Source organism: Pogona vitticeps, chromosome 13, assembly GCF_051106095.1.
Source record: "Pogona vitticeps strain Pit_001003342236 chromosome 13, PviZW2.1, whole genome shotgun sequence".
NCBI lineage: Eukaryota > Metazoa > Chordata > Lepidosauria > Squamata > Agamidae > Pogona > Pogona vitticeps.
This window is the reverse complement of record NC_135795.1, coordinates 1,559,000-1,578,401: the sequence shown is the minus strand read 5'-3', so window position 1 is coordinate 1,578,401 and position 19,402 is coordinate 1,559,000. Positions and strand designations below refer to the sequence as shown.

Genomic DNA, 19,402 nt, shown 5'->3' with positions numbered 1-19,402 from the left:
CGGGCGAGCCAGCGCGCACCCCGCGCCCGATCGCCGGCCAAAGGGGCCGCCGCTGCAGCTGCCGCCGCTCCCTTCGCTAGCCCAGGTGGGGGCAGATAGTGTGTGGGGGGGCGCACAGGGGTCATTTAATCAAGATAATGAAGATGAGAAGGACCCCACCCCGGGGAGTCCTCCTGGTCGGGGGTTCTCCTGCACCCTCGAAAGCAGGAAACGCGCAGGGCAGGGGAAACATCTGGCCGCAGCTGGGAGAGAGGAAGGCCACACGTGAGAGGGCTAGGCTCCCTCAAGGAAGCCACCGCTGGGAGTTCGCAAGAGCTGAGCGGGGCGGTTGAGGACGGCGGGTCCATAAAGCTCAGCAGAAGCAGGAGGCGGCTGGACAGCGCCGGAGGACAAAAAAACCCCATTATTTTTAATACACGCTCTCCATACATCTGCACAGGTATATACATATATATGCACGCATGCCTCTTGTGTGTGTGAAAGAGAGAACTCGCCCTCATTTTAAGCTCCTTTCCTGGGCTGCCCTTCCCACTACTGTCACCATAATGGTTATTCCCTTGTGGGTCATTCTAAAGGCTGAAATAATAGTATTAATAATACCGTGTTTTGTGCTGACAGAGCACCAACTATTGCATGCAATGGAATTCCCCTCATTTCTACTCCATCTCTGGACCCAGGTTCCTCTCTCCTCCTTCCCTAAAGTTCACCAGGATGATTTTCGTTGGGTAGATACTGATACCATGACAACTGTGACATCATTTCTCTGCTCAGGATAGGAGAAACACAAACACACACACAAACACACACTGCCTGCCTACCTTGTGGGCATCAAGGCTTCTCTTAGCATTTGCTTCCAGCCATGTCTTTGATTTACCATTTTGGAACAAATGTATATATATATATATGTGGAGCGCCACTGTGCTGCATGCATGGCCCATAAATAGCACATTAACATAGGTAATTTTACAGGATTGGCATCTCTTCAGAAATAGGGGGAAATGGTGCAAGACTATTTCTTCCACATCCATTAGCTTACCCTTTGGGGAGGCACCCACTCCTTCCTCGGGAGGAGGAGGCAGCTTGTAAAATGCCACTTTCAAGCTCTTATGATGGCATTGCTCTCTTTGTCCCCCCTCCCTCCAACTCCTCAATTACAAGTGAGTCATCCTCTCTGTGGGTCTATTTCTGACTTCCACGGGGATTGACGGGATCTAGATGAGTTCCCTTCCTGAATGTCACCCATCAGTGTAACACTGTTTAAAAAAAAAAAGGAAAGAAATATGATGTAAGGACCTATTTACTGTATTTGTATCCTAACCTCCCCTGTTCAATCTGGATGGAGGAGCAACATCGGAATGGACAAATGACTCCAGTTTGCAAAATATGTTGGACCGATGGAATGACTGATGCTTGAGCCGACTGATGCAAGGGCCACTCTCCAGATGGGGATGGACTTTAACTCGTGAGCATGAGTTACCTTCCATTGTGAAAATGAAGATCTGAAATGTTTATTTTTGATTGATTAGCCATCAGAAAGGAAACACATCAGTCTTGCGATACACTTCACAATCGCCTTCCCTGCCTGCATTCAAGAGAGTCCTAGTCTTCATTATGAAATGCTTACGAAGGAATCACAAACAGCAGCTTGCCTTTTTTTAAATTTCAAGATCATTTTTCATTCGTCGAAAACCCATCGTGCTTGCAGTAATAAAGGATGCAAATTCACTCCTCAATGGCTTCAGCCAGTAAGCCCCACGCTCTGTTCCCTCTGCTTGGACCTTCTTAAGGGCCTGCTTTACGAGGATTTTAATTTGATCCCCAGGAGACAAAAGGGGAAAAGGCTGTCAGCTTTGTTACCACCAGTTCCCTTCATGCTTGGGAGCGTTATAAGGTTCTTGTGCCACCTCTGGGTCAGAGTATGGCAAAAGTTATCCCCTAAAGTTTTTGGTCTGTCAGCTTAGTTACCACCAGTTTCTACAGTGACAGTTAACACACATGGAATATCACATTATAATCTGAGAGTGAACTGTCAGTTGACTGGTGTATTAACTGGGGCTTATCTGAAGGACAAGCTTTCCAACAGACCAAAGAGCCTAGTGCACTTTGTTACAAATGTAAAGCTTCAAAGATCCTCTCTTCACAGATGAAAGAAAAGGAAGGACATCAAAGTTTTTTGCAGTGTGTGTGTACAAACAAATTATGTTTACATCTTAGTTTAATTCATAATTACCTCTGAAGGAATTCTCATAATCCAAATTCTACCTGTGACCAAAGCTGAAACTGCAATGATCCCAGTCCATTACAATCCAAAGCTCAGAGATTTCAGTAAAAATATTGCCCCAGAAACAAAGAGCAAACCGCGGAGCATGGCTTCTTCATGTACCCGGCTCCTCCATCCGCTACTTTAGTGTGAGCATGTTGATGGCCTGCTGCGTCTAGCCACAGCAAGGCCCATCAGATGGCCCATTTTCAGCCTGACACACTCAAAACACAGCTGTTTCCTCTTAGACACTCTCACGCGGATCGTGTGATTTGCTAACAAACCAAACCAAAACTCTCTTGCAAAGGAAACCCAGTGGCTCTTCCCGGTTGGGGGACGGAGACTCTTCTCTTCTGCATGGTCTGGCCAGAGAGACAGAGTTAGCTTTAAAGATCTGAATGTTTATGCCAACTATTTTACCTTCTTGGTGTTGGGAATGCTACGGACAAGAATATTAACAGGCAGCTGCTGCTGTGCCAGTTTTGGGCATTTTGAAGTATCCCCCACCTAACATTTTCAAGTATCTGGAGGGGGCAAAACGCTGAAGAAAAGTAGGAGGAGTGATTCCTGAGTGGTTCCAGCATGGGTGCGCTTTTTCAAACAGAAACTGGAGAGAAAGGATTCCAGAGGAGGAGGGCTGAAGGGAGAGGAAAAAGCAGGAGGAGGAAAAAGAGAAAGGAAGCAAAACTACAAACGCACACAGTCCAGGGCAACTGGGAAGTCACAGGTGACAGGAGACCCAAGGCTTCATTTTAGACTAATTCAGGTCCCAGAGAAATGATTCTCCGTTCCACCCCTACCTGGATTTTTAAAGAAATATCTACTGGGAAATGAGACTCAGAATGTTAAGAGATAAACCAGCAGGTGGAGACATCTCCTGGAAGGATAATGGCAGGAGCATTTTTGTTACCGTATTTTTCAGATATATGGAAAATATGTGCCAGGGCCCCACAACTTCAGCGTCAATGCAAATATTGAGGAAACAAAACCCTTCTATTTCCTGGCAAAGGTCCGCACCAGGCTTGATCTTGTGTTCGTATTTTTCCCCCCTCTCTTTTAATCAAGTTAGAATCGTTTTTGCTTCCACCAAGAACTCTAATCACAGGAGCCGTCCTTCCAGCCATCTCGCCAGCGCTCATCGACGCGGGAACAGTCGAACTCTGCTTTGCCGAGCTTCTTATTCACTTCGTTGTGCAGCCGGCAAAACCATTGGGTCAGCTTTCGTCTGCTGCTGGCGTCGGCCGGGTTTCGTCGTATTCTGTGGGGGGGACAGAGACGCCAAAGAGAGCCTGAGGCCATGTGGCTGAGTCTGCCTCTCTGACTCACCTTCTCCCCGAATTCCTGGCCTGGGACGTTAGAATTGCTACAGGTGATGTCTCACTGGTTTACATTCCCACATGCTGGCTTGCATACATACAATACATCCCTGGGATGGGTGAAAATTGTTTGATAGCACTATGACACACAAAAAAGTAGAACTGGAATTTTCTGGGGACATTCCAAGCATTACAGGAGACATTGAGGCATATGGGTCTTCCCACTGTTTGATGTACAGGTCTGATACAGAAGTGGAGAGCATTAGGTGGCCCAGAAACTACACATACCCGCACCCAGAACTTAAGAGGGTAGCATCCATTCCCACCCACCCCAAATTCACTTTTATAAACTGGTCAGTTTTGTTTCTCTCCTAGAAAAGCCCCTTGGATTGGCCAAATAACAACTTTAATTAAAAACAATCAAACAAGCAAGTAGCTGTCAGGGAGAAGTGTGTTGAGGTGGCTTCAAATCACGGTAACCCTGCTCCAGAAATTGCCCCGGAAGACACAAGGGGAGCTTTTGAGCAAAACCATCTTTTAAAAAACAATGTTAAGAATTTCGTTTGAAGGGATGGGGGTGTGGAGGAAGGGTTCACCAGCCTTGACTCTGCACGAGCTAAGTAGGCCTGTTGAGGACAGGAGATTGTGTCATTCAGGTCTGCCAGCGATTGGCCATGGACCCTCGTTTTGCCACAAAGAAGAGGCAAACTGACTGCACATAACAACACACATAATCATGGGCAGCAAAGTGCTCACCTGTCTCTCAGATCTGCTGCACATTCATCACAAGGGAAAACTTTGGAAAATAAGTGGATGAACTGGGTCATCTCCTGTTGCTGAATTTTACTCGGCCGGTCAGGGTAATACGCTGCCATGGTGTGAAGGAAAGACCAGGAACTTCTGCCCAGTTCTTCTCTGTCCAGAGGGCAATCTGGACGGATCTCTGGCTCTTTGACTTCTGTTTCCTGGATTGGGGAAAAATGTGATCACAAGAAACAAGCAAGACAGATTTCCAAGTATGTAATGTCCATCCATTAAAACTTGTGGCATTTCTAATATTAACAAATTAGAGTTGTTCATATGAGCTTCCACAGGCACTTCTTCAGACGCACACAGCACAGATTCCAAGCCACGTGTGTATATGTTGCACTGCTTATGGTCATGGAGAGTGGGACAGAAAAAAACGGGATCCAGAAAATCACAGTCGTATTAATACTGGTAATTAACTTTCAAACATCATAGCAACAGTACCATCAGCTAATGCTACTGATCCGTCAAAGACGGTCACAAAGTTCCTCCCTGTTGTTGAAGGCATATCCACCTGGAATTTTGTGACAAAAATATGCAAAGCCAATCATGCTGTAGCATCCAGTCTGCATATTTTGGAAGCGGTCAGAGATTGTAGCAAACTTTTAAGGGGAAATTTAAAAGCCATGCTTATGGGATTGTAGGAACCTCCACAATGACTCCTAGATTCTCAAAGCACAAACCCTTCCCGGAACTAGAATTCTACTCAACTACAAGGCAGAAACACCCCCATCTCCAAGCCTTCCAGGGTCTGGGAGAAACAAACCACCCCATCAGCAATGCACTGTGTATAGGGCAGGAAAGGATAAAGGCCACTGAGCATCACAGGGCCCTTGTTCCTAAAGGTAAGCAGACGTTTTACAGCTCGAAAGAGCTTCCAAAGGCTGGCCCTTTAAGACTGTGCAGAAGGCAAACTGTCAGCCAGGTGGGCTGCATTTTATGGGCTGCAATTCCCAGAAGCCTTCACTGCCAGCTGTGCTGGCTGGGGGGTTTCTGGGAAGTTCAAACCAAGCACACCTGGATGACCTCAGGTTGGGAACCACTGCTCTGCACAGATCCTCACCAGCTCCTGGGCCGGTTCTACATTCTGAGTCTTCGGACTTTTCCCCTTCCTCAAATATGTACCCCAGGCATCTTACAAGCAGATTCGAAACAGCTTACAAAGAGGTAAAGAATAACAAAAGTTATAAAACTGGGGCTTCTGATTCTCTCTCCCCCCCTCCTTCCCTTCCAGTTTCCATACAGCTTGTTTTTAAATAAGTTGTTTTTTAGGTCCTCTGGAGAAGAAAGGTGGAGGGCAGCTACTATTTGAAACAGAAAATAATAATAATAAACAGATTTCTTGCAGGATAAAAACATAGTAGCCACAGAAAGAGATTCCCAAGAGAGAAGGATACAATGCGCAAACCCTCCCTAGAAGGAGCCCGTCTTTCCGCTCGTCGGAAAGCAAGCCGTGAGGAAGACACGTGGATTCTTTGCCAAGGATGATCCAGGTCTTGGGTTCAAACTCTGTTCCAAGAGCCCAAATAATGGGGGTGGGGGGATTGTAACGACCTAAGGCTTGCAAAAAGTTACTTAAAAAAAAAAAAAAAAAGAGGTGGGACTGCTCCGTATTCCCCAGCCCACGGAAGTGAGATCCTTGGGGGAGGGCTGCGATCCAAAAAAAACACCGAAAAAGTAACTTTTGGGGTTTTTTTTTCCGGCCCGGGGCGAGTTGCTCACCGAGGCGCCTTGCTTCTTCTGCTCCCGTATCCAGCTCTTGAAGTCCGTGCAGGCCCGGCAAGGCGGCTTCTTCCTCTTCGGGCCCTCGGCAGCCGCCTGGGGCGACCCGTCCGCGGTTTCCCCGGCCGGAGGGACCGGGAAGGGAAAAGGAAAAGCGGCCGCGGAGGATGACCGTCCGGTGCTGGGACTGGGCGCCGCCATCTTGGCCGGGCGCAAAGCATGCCGGGCCCCGAGGCCCGCCCTGGCCGTGGTGGAGGACGGGCGCCGTTGCCGTGGCAACGCGAGTAGGCCGCGGTCGAGGCCTTGTTTTGGAGACGTAGATTTTATCGCCTGATAAAGCTTCCCAGTCTTTTAAAACCACACCAGGCTCTTTGTTGCTTTTTAATTGCATAAAAAGCTTAAAAAAATGAGTGGGAAGAAAATGCCCCATTATTTGCCACCAGGTGTCTTTGCAACACCTGCAAGATTAATGGGTTTTATGGGGCATAAGCTTATTTTCTCCCCTTTTCTGTAGTACACGTTTTCAGGAATTAAAATATATATATATAAAAGAATGGACTACAATCCACCAGGGGATTTGATTCAGATGAAAATAAAGATGCAGTCTTCATGCACACTTCTTTGGGGATTACAACTCCCAGAATCCTTGGCCAGCCCACGGCATTCTGGGTGTTGTAGTTTAAAAAAAAAAGCAACAGCATCCATGCTCTTGGTTTTCAGCCCCCGTCTGAAGAAGCAGACTGCAAAATGCAGAAACTTTGTGCCAGATGAAATGGGCTAGTCTTGCAGGGTGCCACAGAACTCCTGGTCATTAGTGGTGCAACAGACACATATGGCTCAACAGCATGTCAATAACATTTTTAAAAAATGATATATATAATCACGGGGAACAATTTGGCCCCCTGGACACAAAAGGGGAGATTTTAAAGCAGAGCACCCACAAAGGGGGACAGAGTGGACAGTCACAAATTGGCAATGTTCAGTCTAACACCAGAGGCTCAGATCCAGACAAGTGAATTTTAATACAACGCTACTGGGTCAATGTGCTGACAAACGGCCAGAAACCAGGCCCAAAGGATGGTGGCAGCTTTAAGACTTGCCCATTTATTTCAGGCTGATTTTTCTCATTTGTTCAGACAAGGATTAAATAAATTGCAATCCACAGAAAAAAACTCTCTGAAATAAATCTATTATTAGTGTTGAAGGTGCTGCACTAATTCCCCCCTCCCTTTTGTGTGTGTGTGTGTTACCAATGCTGCAAGGGGCTAGCAGATGAACCTCTTCGAAAACTAGGACATTTGTGTGATCAGCCACAAGGGTTTTGAGACCAGCCCGTGCTATGCAAGTCATTTATAGCAAAAACCAAGACCTCGTTTCAAGAAATGGGTTGCCACCTTAAAAAGCTCGCTACAGTCAATCTGTTTGTCTTAAGAGTCGCTACAAGACTCTGTGCTGCTGCTGGTTCTGTGTATTGTTGTTTCCCCTTAGGAAACAAACTTGCACAACTGCCTGAAAAAGGTTTTGGTGTGAGGTGGGCATTGTGGGTTACTTTAACTTTGCTTTGAGAAAAAGAATAAAAATAGAGCTAAGATAAAAGAAGGAAACAACAGAAGAAAATGACAAGAGGAATGTAACTTCTTCTTTTTTTTAAGTTCCAGCCTGTATTATAAAGAACAGTTTAGTTCTACCACATAATAAAAATCAATTTTCTTAGCTTCTTTGTTCCCCCCCTTGAAATGTTCAGCTCCATGCAGCTACAAGGAATACTTTTTTAAAATGGTGCTACCATTCCCCAATATCTATGCATCAGCAAAATGTTAGAAAATGCATAGGTTGCTTTTTCCTGCATCAATTCGGGTTGCTCTGTACTTCCAACTGTGCCTTGCAGCACTGCGTGCTGTTGGAACAATTAAAATGCAAGTAATTATTTCCAACTCAAGTCTACTCTACCACTGTATAATCATTTTTAAAAACTGGCACGAGCAATTAGCGCTAAGAGTCATGGCCCCTTGCTGAAGCTGCTAGCTGTTTATTCTGGGAGACGTCTGTTAAAATAATGATGTCATTCCATTCACATGCATGGGCTCGCTGGCCTACAATTAATAATGGAACAGGGAAAATGGGTTTATTCTGAAGTATGTAATTAGTGGAGGGGCTTGATATTAGTAAGATCAAAACAAATACAGTACTAGAAGCAGCAATAATGTGTTTTTGATGTTGCCGCCAGGGCACCACAAAGGGGCATAGTTCAAAGTGAACAAAAACCCTTTATTAGGTGGTTAAAAACAAAGAGGTGTGTGTTTTTTTTTTCTCCCCTTGGAAATGGCTAGCTCTCTGGAAGCCACGGGGCAGTGATACAACACAGAGAGAGCAACAGATTTTTCCATCTTTAAACTGGGAGAGAGGAATGTTTGCAATCTTAAGTCTGCATCTTACATGAAAACAATTTTGTGATTTCTATAATGCATTAGTCGTTCTGTACGAGGTGGGCAATCTTTGGGGGTGGAGAGCGACCCCTTTATGAGTTTGATCTGAGGTGAGCAGAGTGTTAGCCTCAAGAATGTTGTTAGAATATGATTCCCATCTACCCTAGTCGGCATTATCAATGCACCCTGGAAATTGTAACCCCAGCATCACATTTCTGCTAGACAAGTGGGTATATGTGTAATGGGGACAGGCTATAGAACAGGTATCATGGCAGGAGCACATCTTTTGATGTAATTTGGCCCCAGGCTAAAGGCCAAACGTCTTTACACTGGGAGAGAAAAAGCTATTGCTGTGAACTCAGATGCTTTTGGTAGCAGAGGAATTCCTTCTTCTAATGACAGATCATTTGTAATGTCTGTTTCTGTCCCCAGTGGCCTCTCCTTAGCTAGGTCTCTTGTGGGGATTGTTTCATTCTAAATGGTGAACTGGACAAAGAAGAGGAAGAGGGGAAGGAGAAAGGCCCGGAGAAGTCATCTTGCCAAGTCTTCGGTCCCTCCTTAACTCGAACAGGAGCCTTACCTTTCTCTCCGGTTTCCTCCGAGGCTTCTTTTGCTTCTGGCGCCTGGGGCGTCTCTTCTTGAGCGGGCGATCAGCGGCTGGTAGCGATAGTGCTGCCATGGGCCAAAAAGCGGGTTTCAGAGGCAAGAACATCGTTGCCTGGTGGCAATTCCTGGGATGGGCCTTACTCCTCGTGAAATAGGGTGAAACGGAAGGAGGCTGGTCCAGTGGAGAAGGCTCGCTTGTTTCCGGACGAGGGGAGCTTGGCTTCATTTCCAGGGCCCCCTTCTTAACCCAGTAGAACACCAACATCACATGCCTCTTCTTCTTGTTGACATCTTCTGCCGACATCTTGGCCTTCTAAGGGCAAGCGTTTGGAAGATGAGGCAAGGAGGACGTGGGAAACTTCGCCTGCAACAGTGCAAAAAATCACCATTCAGTGACAGCAAATCCAGCCAAACTCCGGGATATTATTTGCACCAGGGACACTCCGATCAGCAGGTAGCCGCCTGGACAAATGTGAAACCTTGTCGTGGTCTTTTCACAGTCTGGAGCAGCAAGCGACTCCTTCCTCCAGCAGCTCATGGCGCACCGTGCTGACACGAGTTATGTCACAATCGGCCTTTGATGCTTCATAAAGCCGTCTGTGAACTTTAAAGAGCTGTCTCCTTTGACAACAAAACCTCAGCCTTTTAGTTGACTTGGAAATGTGTTTCCCTGATGACACCTAGGCTTGGGAGCGGCTTTTAATTTAGATTGTTTTGTATTCATTTATCCATTAAGCAAAAGCAGACACTTTAAAGAAAAAAAACACACAGAACTCAAAATGTTTAAATGATTTGGACTACTACAGCTTCCAGAATCCCCTAGCCAGTGTTATGGGAGTTGTCCTCCAACAGGTAACAATGTCCCAGGTCTGAGAAGAAACAGGTTTAAAGAATGAACCCAACCGAATTGCCAGCTGGTGTTCCCCTGCTTATGAAATCTAAACCGGCTTGTGTGGACTTTTCTACCTGCTCCTCAAACCTTAGATTAAAAGAGGCACCTTCTCGATAACTTTTCGGTGTCTGTAGATTTGTCACTTCGATCTTGTGTCGTGGATGTTGTTGCTTCCCCGATGCCGGAATGTTGTGCCCAAGACAGAGCCGTAGTTCTGGAAATACCTGGAATGGGGCACACCTGGCTTTGAACATTCCTGTTGTGTCCCGTTGGGCTGAAATGCTCCCTTTTCTTCAGCTCATCTTCTGGAAAAGATATTGTCTCTCTCAGTGGGAATATTTGCACACCGTAAAATACCTGTTCTCTCACTGATTACAGTGGTATCTTTTTTTCCCCTGCCGTCCAAACAATGTAATCCTTGTCTTGAAGACATGAGAACCGGCCACGAATTTTTGCTCGTGTCGTCACCAGGAAGAAGAGCCCAACGTGTCCTCCTTGCTCCGGATGGCAGTAGAAACTGTTGAGAAAGAGAGCTTGGTGGAATATCGGAAGAAACAGCATGAGCGGAGAGAGACTGGAATCGGCTGCCAGAGGAGGTAGTAAATTCCTCTTTCCTGGAGGGAATTAAGCACCGGCCAGAAGGATAACCATCCTCTCTTCCAAGTCCGACTTGTCTTGTATCCACGTTCTTCTGACTTCCTCCAGAGATGCCTTCATGATGGGCTGTGCTGGGCAAAGGGAGGACCCACAATTCTCAGGATCCGTTCACAAAAGTCACCTTGCCAGGTTCTTGGAGGCAACCGGATCCTTTGCGAGGGCCAGGCCCTTTCTGATCCAGGAAAGAAACGGAGTTTGAAGAGGGGATAGGGAAAGCTCACCTGCAGGACGCAGGTGCTTCAAAGGGTTGCGGGCCTGCACCTGCGAGCAAGACGGGATGAGTGCGGACAGGTTTCCCGTGGGGGCGAAAGCCCTAGGTGTGCTCAAGCACCAGAAAAAGCAGGTAAGGCATCCAAGCAGCTCCCTTTACCTGCAGTGCATGCAGCTTTCCGAACCGTTTTAAAGATCAAATGTCCGTTTCCCAAATGATGCTACAGAATAATAGGTTTAATCTCAATTCTTCCATCGGGATGATAAGACGTAAGCAGTTAAGATTTTTTTTTGGTACTCTGGCAGCCACCGAGTTCATGGAAAGTGACTTTTAAAAAGTAATTTGCTCCTGTTCCTCGTTGGATCCTTTAAAAAACCAGTTCATTCTTGCCAATATTTAGAAAGTAATTTGTTGTGTTATTTCTTACACTGAACATTCCTTTTTTTATTTTTGTAAATTAAGCACAGTGGCTCATTAAAGAAAAGAGAGGGGTGAGCCTTTGAGGTATGAAGGGTAGTAATCCCTTCCCTGTCAACAAGAGGAAGACTGTCTTAACGTAGATTCTTTCATACTGGGGTGTTTTTTTTTTACTCGAGTGTAAAACGTGAGTCAGTTTAATCGTGACCCAGAAAATAAACAATTCCCAAAGTCTAATTGAAGTTTTCGTTGCTTATTCTGCTCTTTGTCGTAAAGAAGTAGTCCCAGAAGAAGGGAAGGGGAAGCCACTTCTGAAAAGGGCCACCCTCAGTCAGAACTGACTTGATTATTATATAATCGAACCCTTTATGAAATCATAAAGGGATCCCCTGTCGTGTAAAGACCTCACAGCCTTTTCTGAGTTTTTTCCCCCTGAACAGTTGGACGTTGGCTCGGCAAAATTGACTTCCAAGAGTTAGGGTGCTTTTGTCAACAGTTTGAACCCAAGGTGTTCAGTTTCCAGACGTCAGCAGGTGGCCTTTCTTGGGCTTTAGAGGGGAGGAGCACCCACTCCAGGGGTCACCCCCCCCATTTCCTCCTCTCCCATCATTTCTTTATCCCGGCTGTTGTATAGGGCATCCGGCTGCAGGGCTGGAGGCTGGGAGTTCGATTCCCCGTTGTGCCTCCCCCTGAACATCATCACCTTAAGTCAGAATTTACTATAGACGGCAGACAATTATTCTTCTTTTGGGGGCAGCTTGCTTTTTTGCTAATGGCCACCACCGAATTCCATCTTTAAAAGTCCCTGTCGGCAACACATGGACCCGTGACTCTCGGACTAACGATAGGATTTGACTGGGGATGTGGGGATTATGGGACAGGTAGTCCAGTCCATTTGAAGGCCCCCAGTTTTGGATATGTAAATGAATGCTTGAAGTCCTTTCAGTTCCATGAAAGGGGGGGGGGGGAATCAATCAAACCACTAGAGAAAGCTTTTTTTTTTACTGTACAAGTCTCAGAATTTAAGTAATATATTGCATTAACGGACACAGATGCTCATTCGGAAAGCTCTAAATTTGCCTACGCGTTGCCCCAAAGCCCTGTTCAGTCCTGGGGAAGGCCATTTGCTTTGAAGATTTTGATCCTCATGTTGTATTTTGTATTCTATTTTATTGTCACGAGCACTCTTTATGGTAGAAAGGCAGGGTATTCGTTTCACCAAAAAAGCTCCAGTGTGCACCTGCTTTCCCCCCCAGATCTGCATGCTTTCTGTGCTGTGGTCAGATCAAAACAACGTCCTCATCTACAGGGAATTTGAAGAATTCAAGAAACTCCACGTAAGTTTTCCTTTCAACAGAGCCCGTTTGATTTCTGGGGGGGGGGCAGCTCTCCTGTTCTCTTTGCAATAATTTTCCAGGCTGTTTGGGGTGGGGAGAGAAGAACAAGCCCACAACAATGAACCTCTTTGTTGTTTGGCCCCTCATTTAGAAAAGATTGAAGAGAAAATTCCCCATTGAAAGTGGTGTCTTAAAGAAGTCTGACCGAACCATCCCTACATTCCGAGGTAAAACAAGGGAAGCCTTTAAATGGATTTCAGGTTGAATTGGATTCATGAAATGTACTCCCCCCCCCCGTCCCCGATAACCTCCATCAAAACCACAGCTCAAAAATGTCACCTTTTTAAGAACTACGACTTTCCCAATCAAGGCATGGGAAGCTTCGCTCCATCCTGCAGCCCACCAGAGAAGCCTCTGCCCCAACACGCTTGCAATCATCACAAAGGATCGGTGATTTTCATACAGCCCTACAAACTATGTATATTTCTCTGGGCTTCGTAGGAATTGGCAAAATGAATTTCTGTACCTCGTGTATGGTGTCCCTTAATATTTTTTAGTTCTCATCACCCCCCCCCCCCTACATAGGCCCTACGTAGACATGCATGCCCTAAAACTGTACACCAGACCCGTTCCCGGACGCTGCCACCCCCAGTCTTCTGAAAATGGGCTCTCTTGAGGGATGTGGGTCGGGAGGGAGCCCTGATTCGGAGCAGTCCCTCTTAGGAGACCGTCTCTCTTTCCTCGGTCCCCGCTCCACCCAAGAGGTCAACGCAATCCTGAGGAAGAACCACAAGCTGAGCAGATGCGTGGAAGCCCTGAAATCGCTGGAGATTTACTGCCAGGACCTGCTGAAGACCCAGCCGAACATCTCCCGGGGGGAAGATGTGGTCCGTTTTTTCGAAGCCCAGAACCAAGATCTCGACCCCTCTTTCCCAGAAAACAGGTACTGTATTTTCTATGTCTGCGAGAGCCGATTTTTTTCAGAAACCTTGGAGGAAAGCCTGTTTTACAGGAGACTCCCTTCAGTGTTTTGATCATTTTGATTGACAGGGCCTGGTATTTTTTGAATAATAATCATCTTCGTCCCCTTCCCAGTGTTGTCTCCGTAAAGGTAGAAACGGCATGCGTTCATCACGATAGCCATGCTTTCAGGGTGAGTGCAGAAATGCAGAAGCGCGAGATGATCCATGTGAACAATATGGGTCTAGCAGTCTTCACCCCTGGCCCCAAGCCGGTCTTTTGTACAGTTAAGGGGCCTTAATGGCCTGTTTGAGACAAAGCTGCCCCCATAAGACTGTAGATGTGGGCAGGGATGGCTTGCAGCCACATATTGATGCTGAGGAGAGTCATCCACACCCACAGCAGGGGATGGGAGGTGGGTCAAGGAGCAGAGAGAAAACAGGAAAAGCTGGGGGGGGGGATGTTGGTGGACATCCTTTTCCCTGTTGATCAAAAAAAAATCCTGGTGCTTTGACCCTGCAGAGTGGGTCTCCGCTATATCCGTTCCAGAACCTCTGAAACAGAAGGCAGGAGTTTGAATTACTGTCTTAAAATAGGATTAATTTTCCCACTGGGGAAATTGGTGACTGTTTTCTGAGCACTTCGACCCGGAGAGTTCCAAGAGACCCATCGTCCAGATGGGAGACTCGGTTCCAAACCTTTTGTAGAGGCAGTCCATCATCCCACACTTCTGGAGGCTAATACCACCAACTCACCACACTGTGAGAATTTCAGATCAGTGACGCCACATCCGAAGTACAGGCGCCCCTTTTAAGAATCTGGGGTACAAGCGTGAAAAATGTTTATTGCAGTGTGTGATCTGGAAGGAGCTGAAATGCGGTACTTTTGCAACAGTGCAGAAGGACGTTTCGATACCATCTCTCCCCCCACCCTTCCCCGGTACGCCAGCCTCGCCAGTCCAGATAGGTCCCCGGAAAAGGCTTTTGAGGGGTGGATGGAGAGGCTCATAGGACGAAAATGTGGGCATGCACTTTTGCTTTTTTTGGAGTTGATTGGAGGACTCTCTGATCCCACTCAGATCAATTTCCCCAAATGTCCCATTTCAGCATCATCATCCTGCCTTCCAAAATGGAAGACTCCATAACAGGGGAGCCGGCTGGGTGCTCCAGACCGGTCATCACACAGCCGGTCGTGGCTCCGCTCTACCGATGCCTCGAAGCCTTTGACACGGACGATGTGAAGGAGAACCCTTTCAGCGCGAGCCGGGCGGAGACGCTTGAAGTGCTCATGAAGGATCGGACAGGTGAGGGCCGCCAGTGGTCCCCCCCGCCCCCCAAAAATCCTCCTGACGTGGTTGTGTTTTGACTACAAGATGCAGAGCTATGAACGGGGAACTCCCAGTGTCAGCCTAGCTTCATTGGGTGCCTGCAGATCAGTCAGTTTCTCTTGGCCCCAATCCTCCAGGTGCCCCGAGTTCAAATGTCACAGCCGTCTGAGTTTCATTGGGTCCCTTTGGAAAATCCTCCCCCCACTGTTTGGCAATGCCATGGTAAAAACAGGCCTGCCTTGCAAAGTTGCTGTACAACCGTGGGAAGGAGATACGAAAGGCTCTTTGAGCATTTAACCCTGAACATGTTCTAGACGTTGTGGTCTGTTTTTGACCTGCCCGGCTCTGGTGTTGAGCATTGCAGAGGCGCTGGATCCGGGCTAAAACTGTACCCTTGAACTGCTGAAGAGCTCAGTGGAAGAAACAAGAGTTTGGGAGTTCGATTCCCCACCGTGCTCCTTGACCGGGGCTGGATGTGATGATCCATCCGTAGATTTCTCTTCCTGCTCTGCAGTCCTGAGACTGAGATTCCTTAGCCCAAAAAAAGAGAGAGCTTGGTTCGATCTCTTCTTTGGAGCCTTCAACTCTGGCTGTTTAAAACAGCCGCAGAGTGTCTCTGCCCACGAGCAGAGTTTCCTTACCCATCTGAGATGAAGAGGTCACAGTGGATTTCCCCCCCCCCCCCCTGCCACTGCCGACCAGCTAATGGGATTGGGGAGGATGCTGGCTTAAGAAAGGGGGATGAGGGTCTTCCTGTTCTTTCGGTGTTGTTTGGCTTGCAGGGTGGTGGCTGGTGGAGAACCAGAGGAAGCAGCTGGCGTGGTTCCCGGCCTCCTACCTGGAGACCACCGAGGAGGACCCCATCGTGAGGGAACCCAATGAGGAAGGTGACTCTCTGCTTTTGCAAGAGATTCGGGGAGGCCAGAGGGGGACCCTCCCGGTCTTGCAGGGCTGCGACGCCCATCTGCCTCAACCAGCATGGCCAAGGATGAGGGACACTGGGAGTTGTAGTCCCACCACCTCCCTCGACGGTCCAGCACCAGCGCTGCAAGGAAGGCGCTGTGGGGCCGGGGGGGGGGCAGGACTAAAGCTTCCTCTTTTCCCCCCAGAGATGCTGTATTACCTCACACAGCCCTACGAGGCCAAGCGATCGGACGAGCTCTCGGTCACGTGTGGGGTGGTGGTGGAAGTGCTGGAGAAACTGGACACTGGATGGTGGCTTATCTGGTAAGAATGGAAGGAGCCAGGCCAGGCCAGGGGTCTGGGAGGCCCCTACATCAATTTCTGTGTGTGTGTGTGTGTCTATGTGTGAGAGAGACACCCCTGCTTAGCCATTGCACAGTGGCTGGAATCCTGTCCTTCTTGGTGAAATGCCAAGGCACACCTTTGTAAGAAGGCTGGGCGTTTACACCCAGGGGGGCCACCCTTGCACAATTCAGTCCCACAGTTGATCGCGCAATTCCTGTCACATCTGTGGCACAGCACGCCTGCCGAAGGGCTTCTTGAACAGAACGTCTACACCCCCCACAATGCTCAGTCAACACTTCTGCAGCTTTGCACGGTGCCTGCAAAGAATGTGGACTCTGTACAAGTTTTTGCAGGGAGCAAGGAGAACAATCTGGCTGGCATTGCCCTTACTGTACTTTAACAGGCACCTACACGTTTAGATATTTTGATTTGTGCTTCTCACGTAGTTTAAGGCATCCCAGTGGCTGGGAGTTTGAATCCCCCACTGGGCCTCCTTGAGATAGGCTGGACTTGGATGATCCGCAGGGTGTCCCTTCCAGCTCTGAATTGCTGAGATGATTGTTATTATTTGGATTACTAGCAGCCCTGAATCCATGGGACGAACGGGGGGTTCTAAATCAAATTAGTAATCTCCATACTAAGGATGTTGGTGTCACGCCACTTGCAAGATACATTCCTGTGCAAACGAGCGGAACAGATTGTATCATCATATATGCAAAATTTAAACAAATGGATTTAAACAAGGGGCCCGATTCAGCTCCTGTAATGTTTACGGCTCTGGGGTTGGTTGGGGAGGGAAGGGCGTGTTGGCCGAGGCTGATGGGAGAGGTATGCTGATAGCGCTCCCCAAGGGATTGACACCCCTTTTGTGATTCGCGCTTCCAGGTACAACGGCCGAGGCGGTTACGTCCCCTCCGTGTTCCTCCAGCCGTACAGAAACCCACACAGCAAGTTCCTAGCCCTGGCTGCGAACCGTTTCTCCATCTCCACCCCAAACCTCTCCAGAATTCCCGGGCTTTCGGGTAAGGCGTCCCCGATCCAACTGAGAGGCTGCCTCGACCAGGCGGTCCAGGCACATCCCTCCAACCGGAGGAGAGGAGAGGACCTGATGTCCTGGAGCAGAGCCTGGGCCTCCATCCCATCCGGCTGCGGTTGGACCACAGAGATGGAGGGCCTGGCTCACGGTTTGGGGGACCGCAGCCGACGGGAATCTCTGTGGGCCCCAATCTCCGAGGGTCGGAGGGCAAAGGGCAGCCTCTACCCAGAGACCCCCCAAGATCCCTTTGGGAGCCGGGGGCATCTATGTAAGCAACTGAGCAGCGCCAGTGTCGCCTCCCAGGGCAGCTGCTCCGATCGTTCTCCTTGCTCCAGGCCGTCCCCTGCTTGCGGGAGCCCCCCAGTGCCCTCCCGGCCCACCCCCTGCGAAATCCTCCAGAAGTGCTCCACCATCACCAAGAAAGCCATGCGGAGGACTCTGCCCCAGGCCAGCCCCAGTCCCTGCCCCTGCGGCTGCCACTCGGCAGCTCCATGAGGCCAACCACCCAGAAGGTGTTTGAATATTAAACGTTTTCGGGTTCGGTGGGAATCTCCCCTAACCCCTTCCCCCCCGGTTAACAAACATTTTTGAGAAGATACCCTGTCTGAAGCAAGCGGTTTTGGGGATCAGAAAACCGTGAAGGCACCACCCCAAGCAGCAAGATTTTTCAAAGGGAACATCACACCACTGCGAAGGAATAAAGCCCAGGACTGTACTGCACGGTCAGATTTTTAAGTCTAGGATGTGTTAAAAAAATCCCCCCTGTGACTGGGAACGACCCCCTTTTCTTGTAACCAACACTATACTTTAATGTTGTCACTGCATAGGTGCCTATTGGACATGTCTGTGAGTGTGTCTCAATGTATCCGGCTAAGCTTAAGGCTCCCTGGCGAAAGGACGCACATTGAAAACAACATTTCTAGTCCCACGTTTTCACAGTGAGCCCCAGGATCGCTGCAGTGATGCAACACTGCTTGGAATTCGCCTGGTTGAAGAGACTCCTATGCCGTGAACACGAAAAGGGTGTCCGCTCGAGAGAGAGCTTGTTTCGCCGGCACACCCGATGCATCAAGAGGTGGGCAAGGGAGAGCGGGACCCTCCAGCCGGAAACTCACGGTGGGGCCTCTTTCCTTTCAAATGGGCTCTGCACAGATCCAGGCGGGTGGCACAGAGGGCCCCTGTGTGCCACCTGGAGGCAAACGCCACCTTTTTAAAAAGGATCCCACCCTCTATCATCCAGCATCCACCCCCACCTCCTGCAAGAGGAGAAGAGACTGTTTTTACTCAGCCCGACGGTCAGGGCTGCTCCATCGTCCCTCATACTGTTTCAGGATGATGCTGTAGCCCGTTGCACACCTCTCAGTGCAGAGGGAGGCGTTCTCCCCTTCCACACATCCACACACACAAGTGCTGCGCAGAAAAGAGACTGCTTAAGACAGGCCCCCACCCCACTCCAAAAACTGGTCCAGGTTTCTCCACGAGCCAGCAGGCGGTTTGCGGCACTGACGTACGGCACAACGATGCCGCTCGGAACAGGACTGACACCATCCTGCCCATGTACTGTTATAATTAAAAATCAAAGCAGGAAGGGAGAAGCTAGGTTGTGAAATCCTCGCAGGAGTCAAGGTACTCACGTTTTTAAAAAGAAAAAAAATTAAAAGCACATTTATTGTACAAAGATTTGGAAGCACACCCCCGGCAAGAGGGCCAGTCTGGGCTTGAAGTTGGCAGAATAGTTGGAGGGGGGGGCCTCCTGGGCTCTTCAACTCAGGTCACGTCTCCCCTTCCTCGTCTGCTCCAGACGTCCCGGCCAGTCTCATGTTTTGCCACATGAAATCGAGGAACATGGAGGCTTGGAGTAACTTTCCAAGCCGCTGGAAGTGACGCTCTAGAAAGAGGGGGGCGGGGAAACAAAACGAGAATAAAGCGTTAGCAAAGGAGGCAGGGAGGGATCAAAGCTGCTCCTGTCCTCGCCTCGCCATTACGATGACACCTCCCACAGGTTACGGAAATGGATCCAGGGTTCCAACAGAGAAGCAAGACTGCTCTCCCATCCCATTGCAGTGTAAACGGGCTTAGGGAGCTGAGCTGCTGGGAAGGAGAACCCCATGGAATGCCAGCCGCTGAAGCCAGGCTGTCGCTCGGTGGCAGCCTGCTTTTTCACTCAGCAGGTGGAATGG

At 48.7% G+C, this 19,402-nt stretch overlaps 3 protein-coding genes across 5 annotated transcripts in view; 1 reads left to right on the top strand and 2 right to left on the bottom strand.

Annotated features, from left to right (window-relative positions):
* Positions 1 to 1,492: 1,492 nt before the first annotated feature.
* Positions 1,493 to 6,337, bottom strand: GFER (growth factor, augmenter of liver regeneration). The gene is made up of 3 exons (XM_020814043.3): positions 6,106 to 6,337; positions 4,333 to 4,541; positions 1,493 to 3,518 (listed from the first exon to the last, which is right to left on the bottom strand). Exons 1-3 carry the CDS (start codon positions 6,304 to 6,306, stop codon positions 3,356 to 3,358), a joined length of 573 nt encoding a protein of 190 aa, XP_020669702.3. The 5' UTR covers positions 6,307 to 6,337; the 3' UTR covers positions 1,493 to 3,355.
* Positions 5,376 to 19,124, top strand: NOXO1 (NADPH oxidase organizer 1). 2 transcript variants are annotated; one of them, XM_072983016.2, is made up of 9 exons: positions 5,381 to 5,550; positions 8,964 to 11,029; positions 12,571 to 12,651; positions 12,803 to 12,878; positions 13,414 to 13,594; positions 14,718 to 14,914; positions 15,721 to 15,825; positions 16,048 to 16,165; positions 17,072 to 19,124. In XM_072983016.2, the coding sequence occupies exons 2-9, from the start codon at positions 10,964 to 10,966 to the stop codon at positions 17,715 to 17,717; spliced, it is 1,470 nt and encodes a 489-aa protein (XP_072839117.2). In that variant the 5' UTR covers positions 5,381 to 5,550; positions 8,964 to 10,963; the 3' UTR covers positions 17,718 to 19,124. The 2 variants fall into 2 exon arrangements, with proteins under 2 accessions (XP_072839118.2, XP_072839117.2); XM_072983017.2 differs by lacking the exon at positions 8,964 to 11,029 and having other exon boundaries at positions 5,376 to 5,550.
* TBL3 (transducin beta like 3) overlaps positions 18,875 to 19,402 on the bottom strand; it is a 15,762-nt gene continuing 15,234 nt past the window's right edge. For both annotated transcript variants that reach the window (XM_078381435.1, XM_072983015.2), the window contains exon 22: positions 18,875 to 19,110. In XM_078381435.1, the coding sequence (XP_078237561.1) occupies positions 18,995 to 19,110 (116 nt within the window). In that variant the 3' untranslated portion in view covers positions 18,875 to 18,994. The remainder of the gene's footprint in view (positions 19,111 to 19,402) is intronic.

Bases quoted from the DNA above. Each gene is read 5' to 3' on its own strand.
- GFER (XM_020814043.3), bottom strand. From the start codon at position 6,306: ATGGCGGCGCCCAGTCCCAGCACCGGACGGTCATCCTCCGCGGCCGCT. The intron at 4,542-6,105 runs GTGAGCAACTCG...TCCCCAATCCAG, and splicing joins AGAAGAAGCAAGGCGCCTCG to GAAACAGAAGTCAAAGAGCC. The intron at 3,519-4,332 runs GTGAGCACTTTG...TCCCCCCCACAG, and splicing joins GCAGCAGATCTGAGAGACAG to AATACGACGAAACCCGGCCG.
- NOXO1 (XM_072983016.2), top strand. From the start codon at position 10,964: ATGAGTGCGGACAGGTTTCCCGTGGGGGCGAAAGCCCTAGGTGTGCTC. The intron at 11,030-12,570 runs GTAAGGCATCCA...TTTCCCCCCCAG, and splicing joins TCAAGCACCAGAAAAAGCAG to ATCTGCATGCTTTCTGTGCT. The intron at 12,652-12,802 runs GTAAGTTTTCCT...CCCCTCATTTAG, and splicing joins AAGAATTCAAGAAACTCCAC to AAAAGATTGAAGAGAAAATT.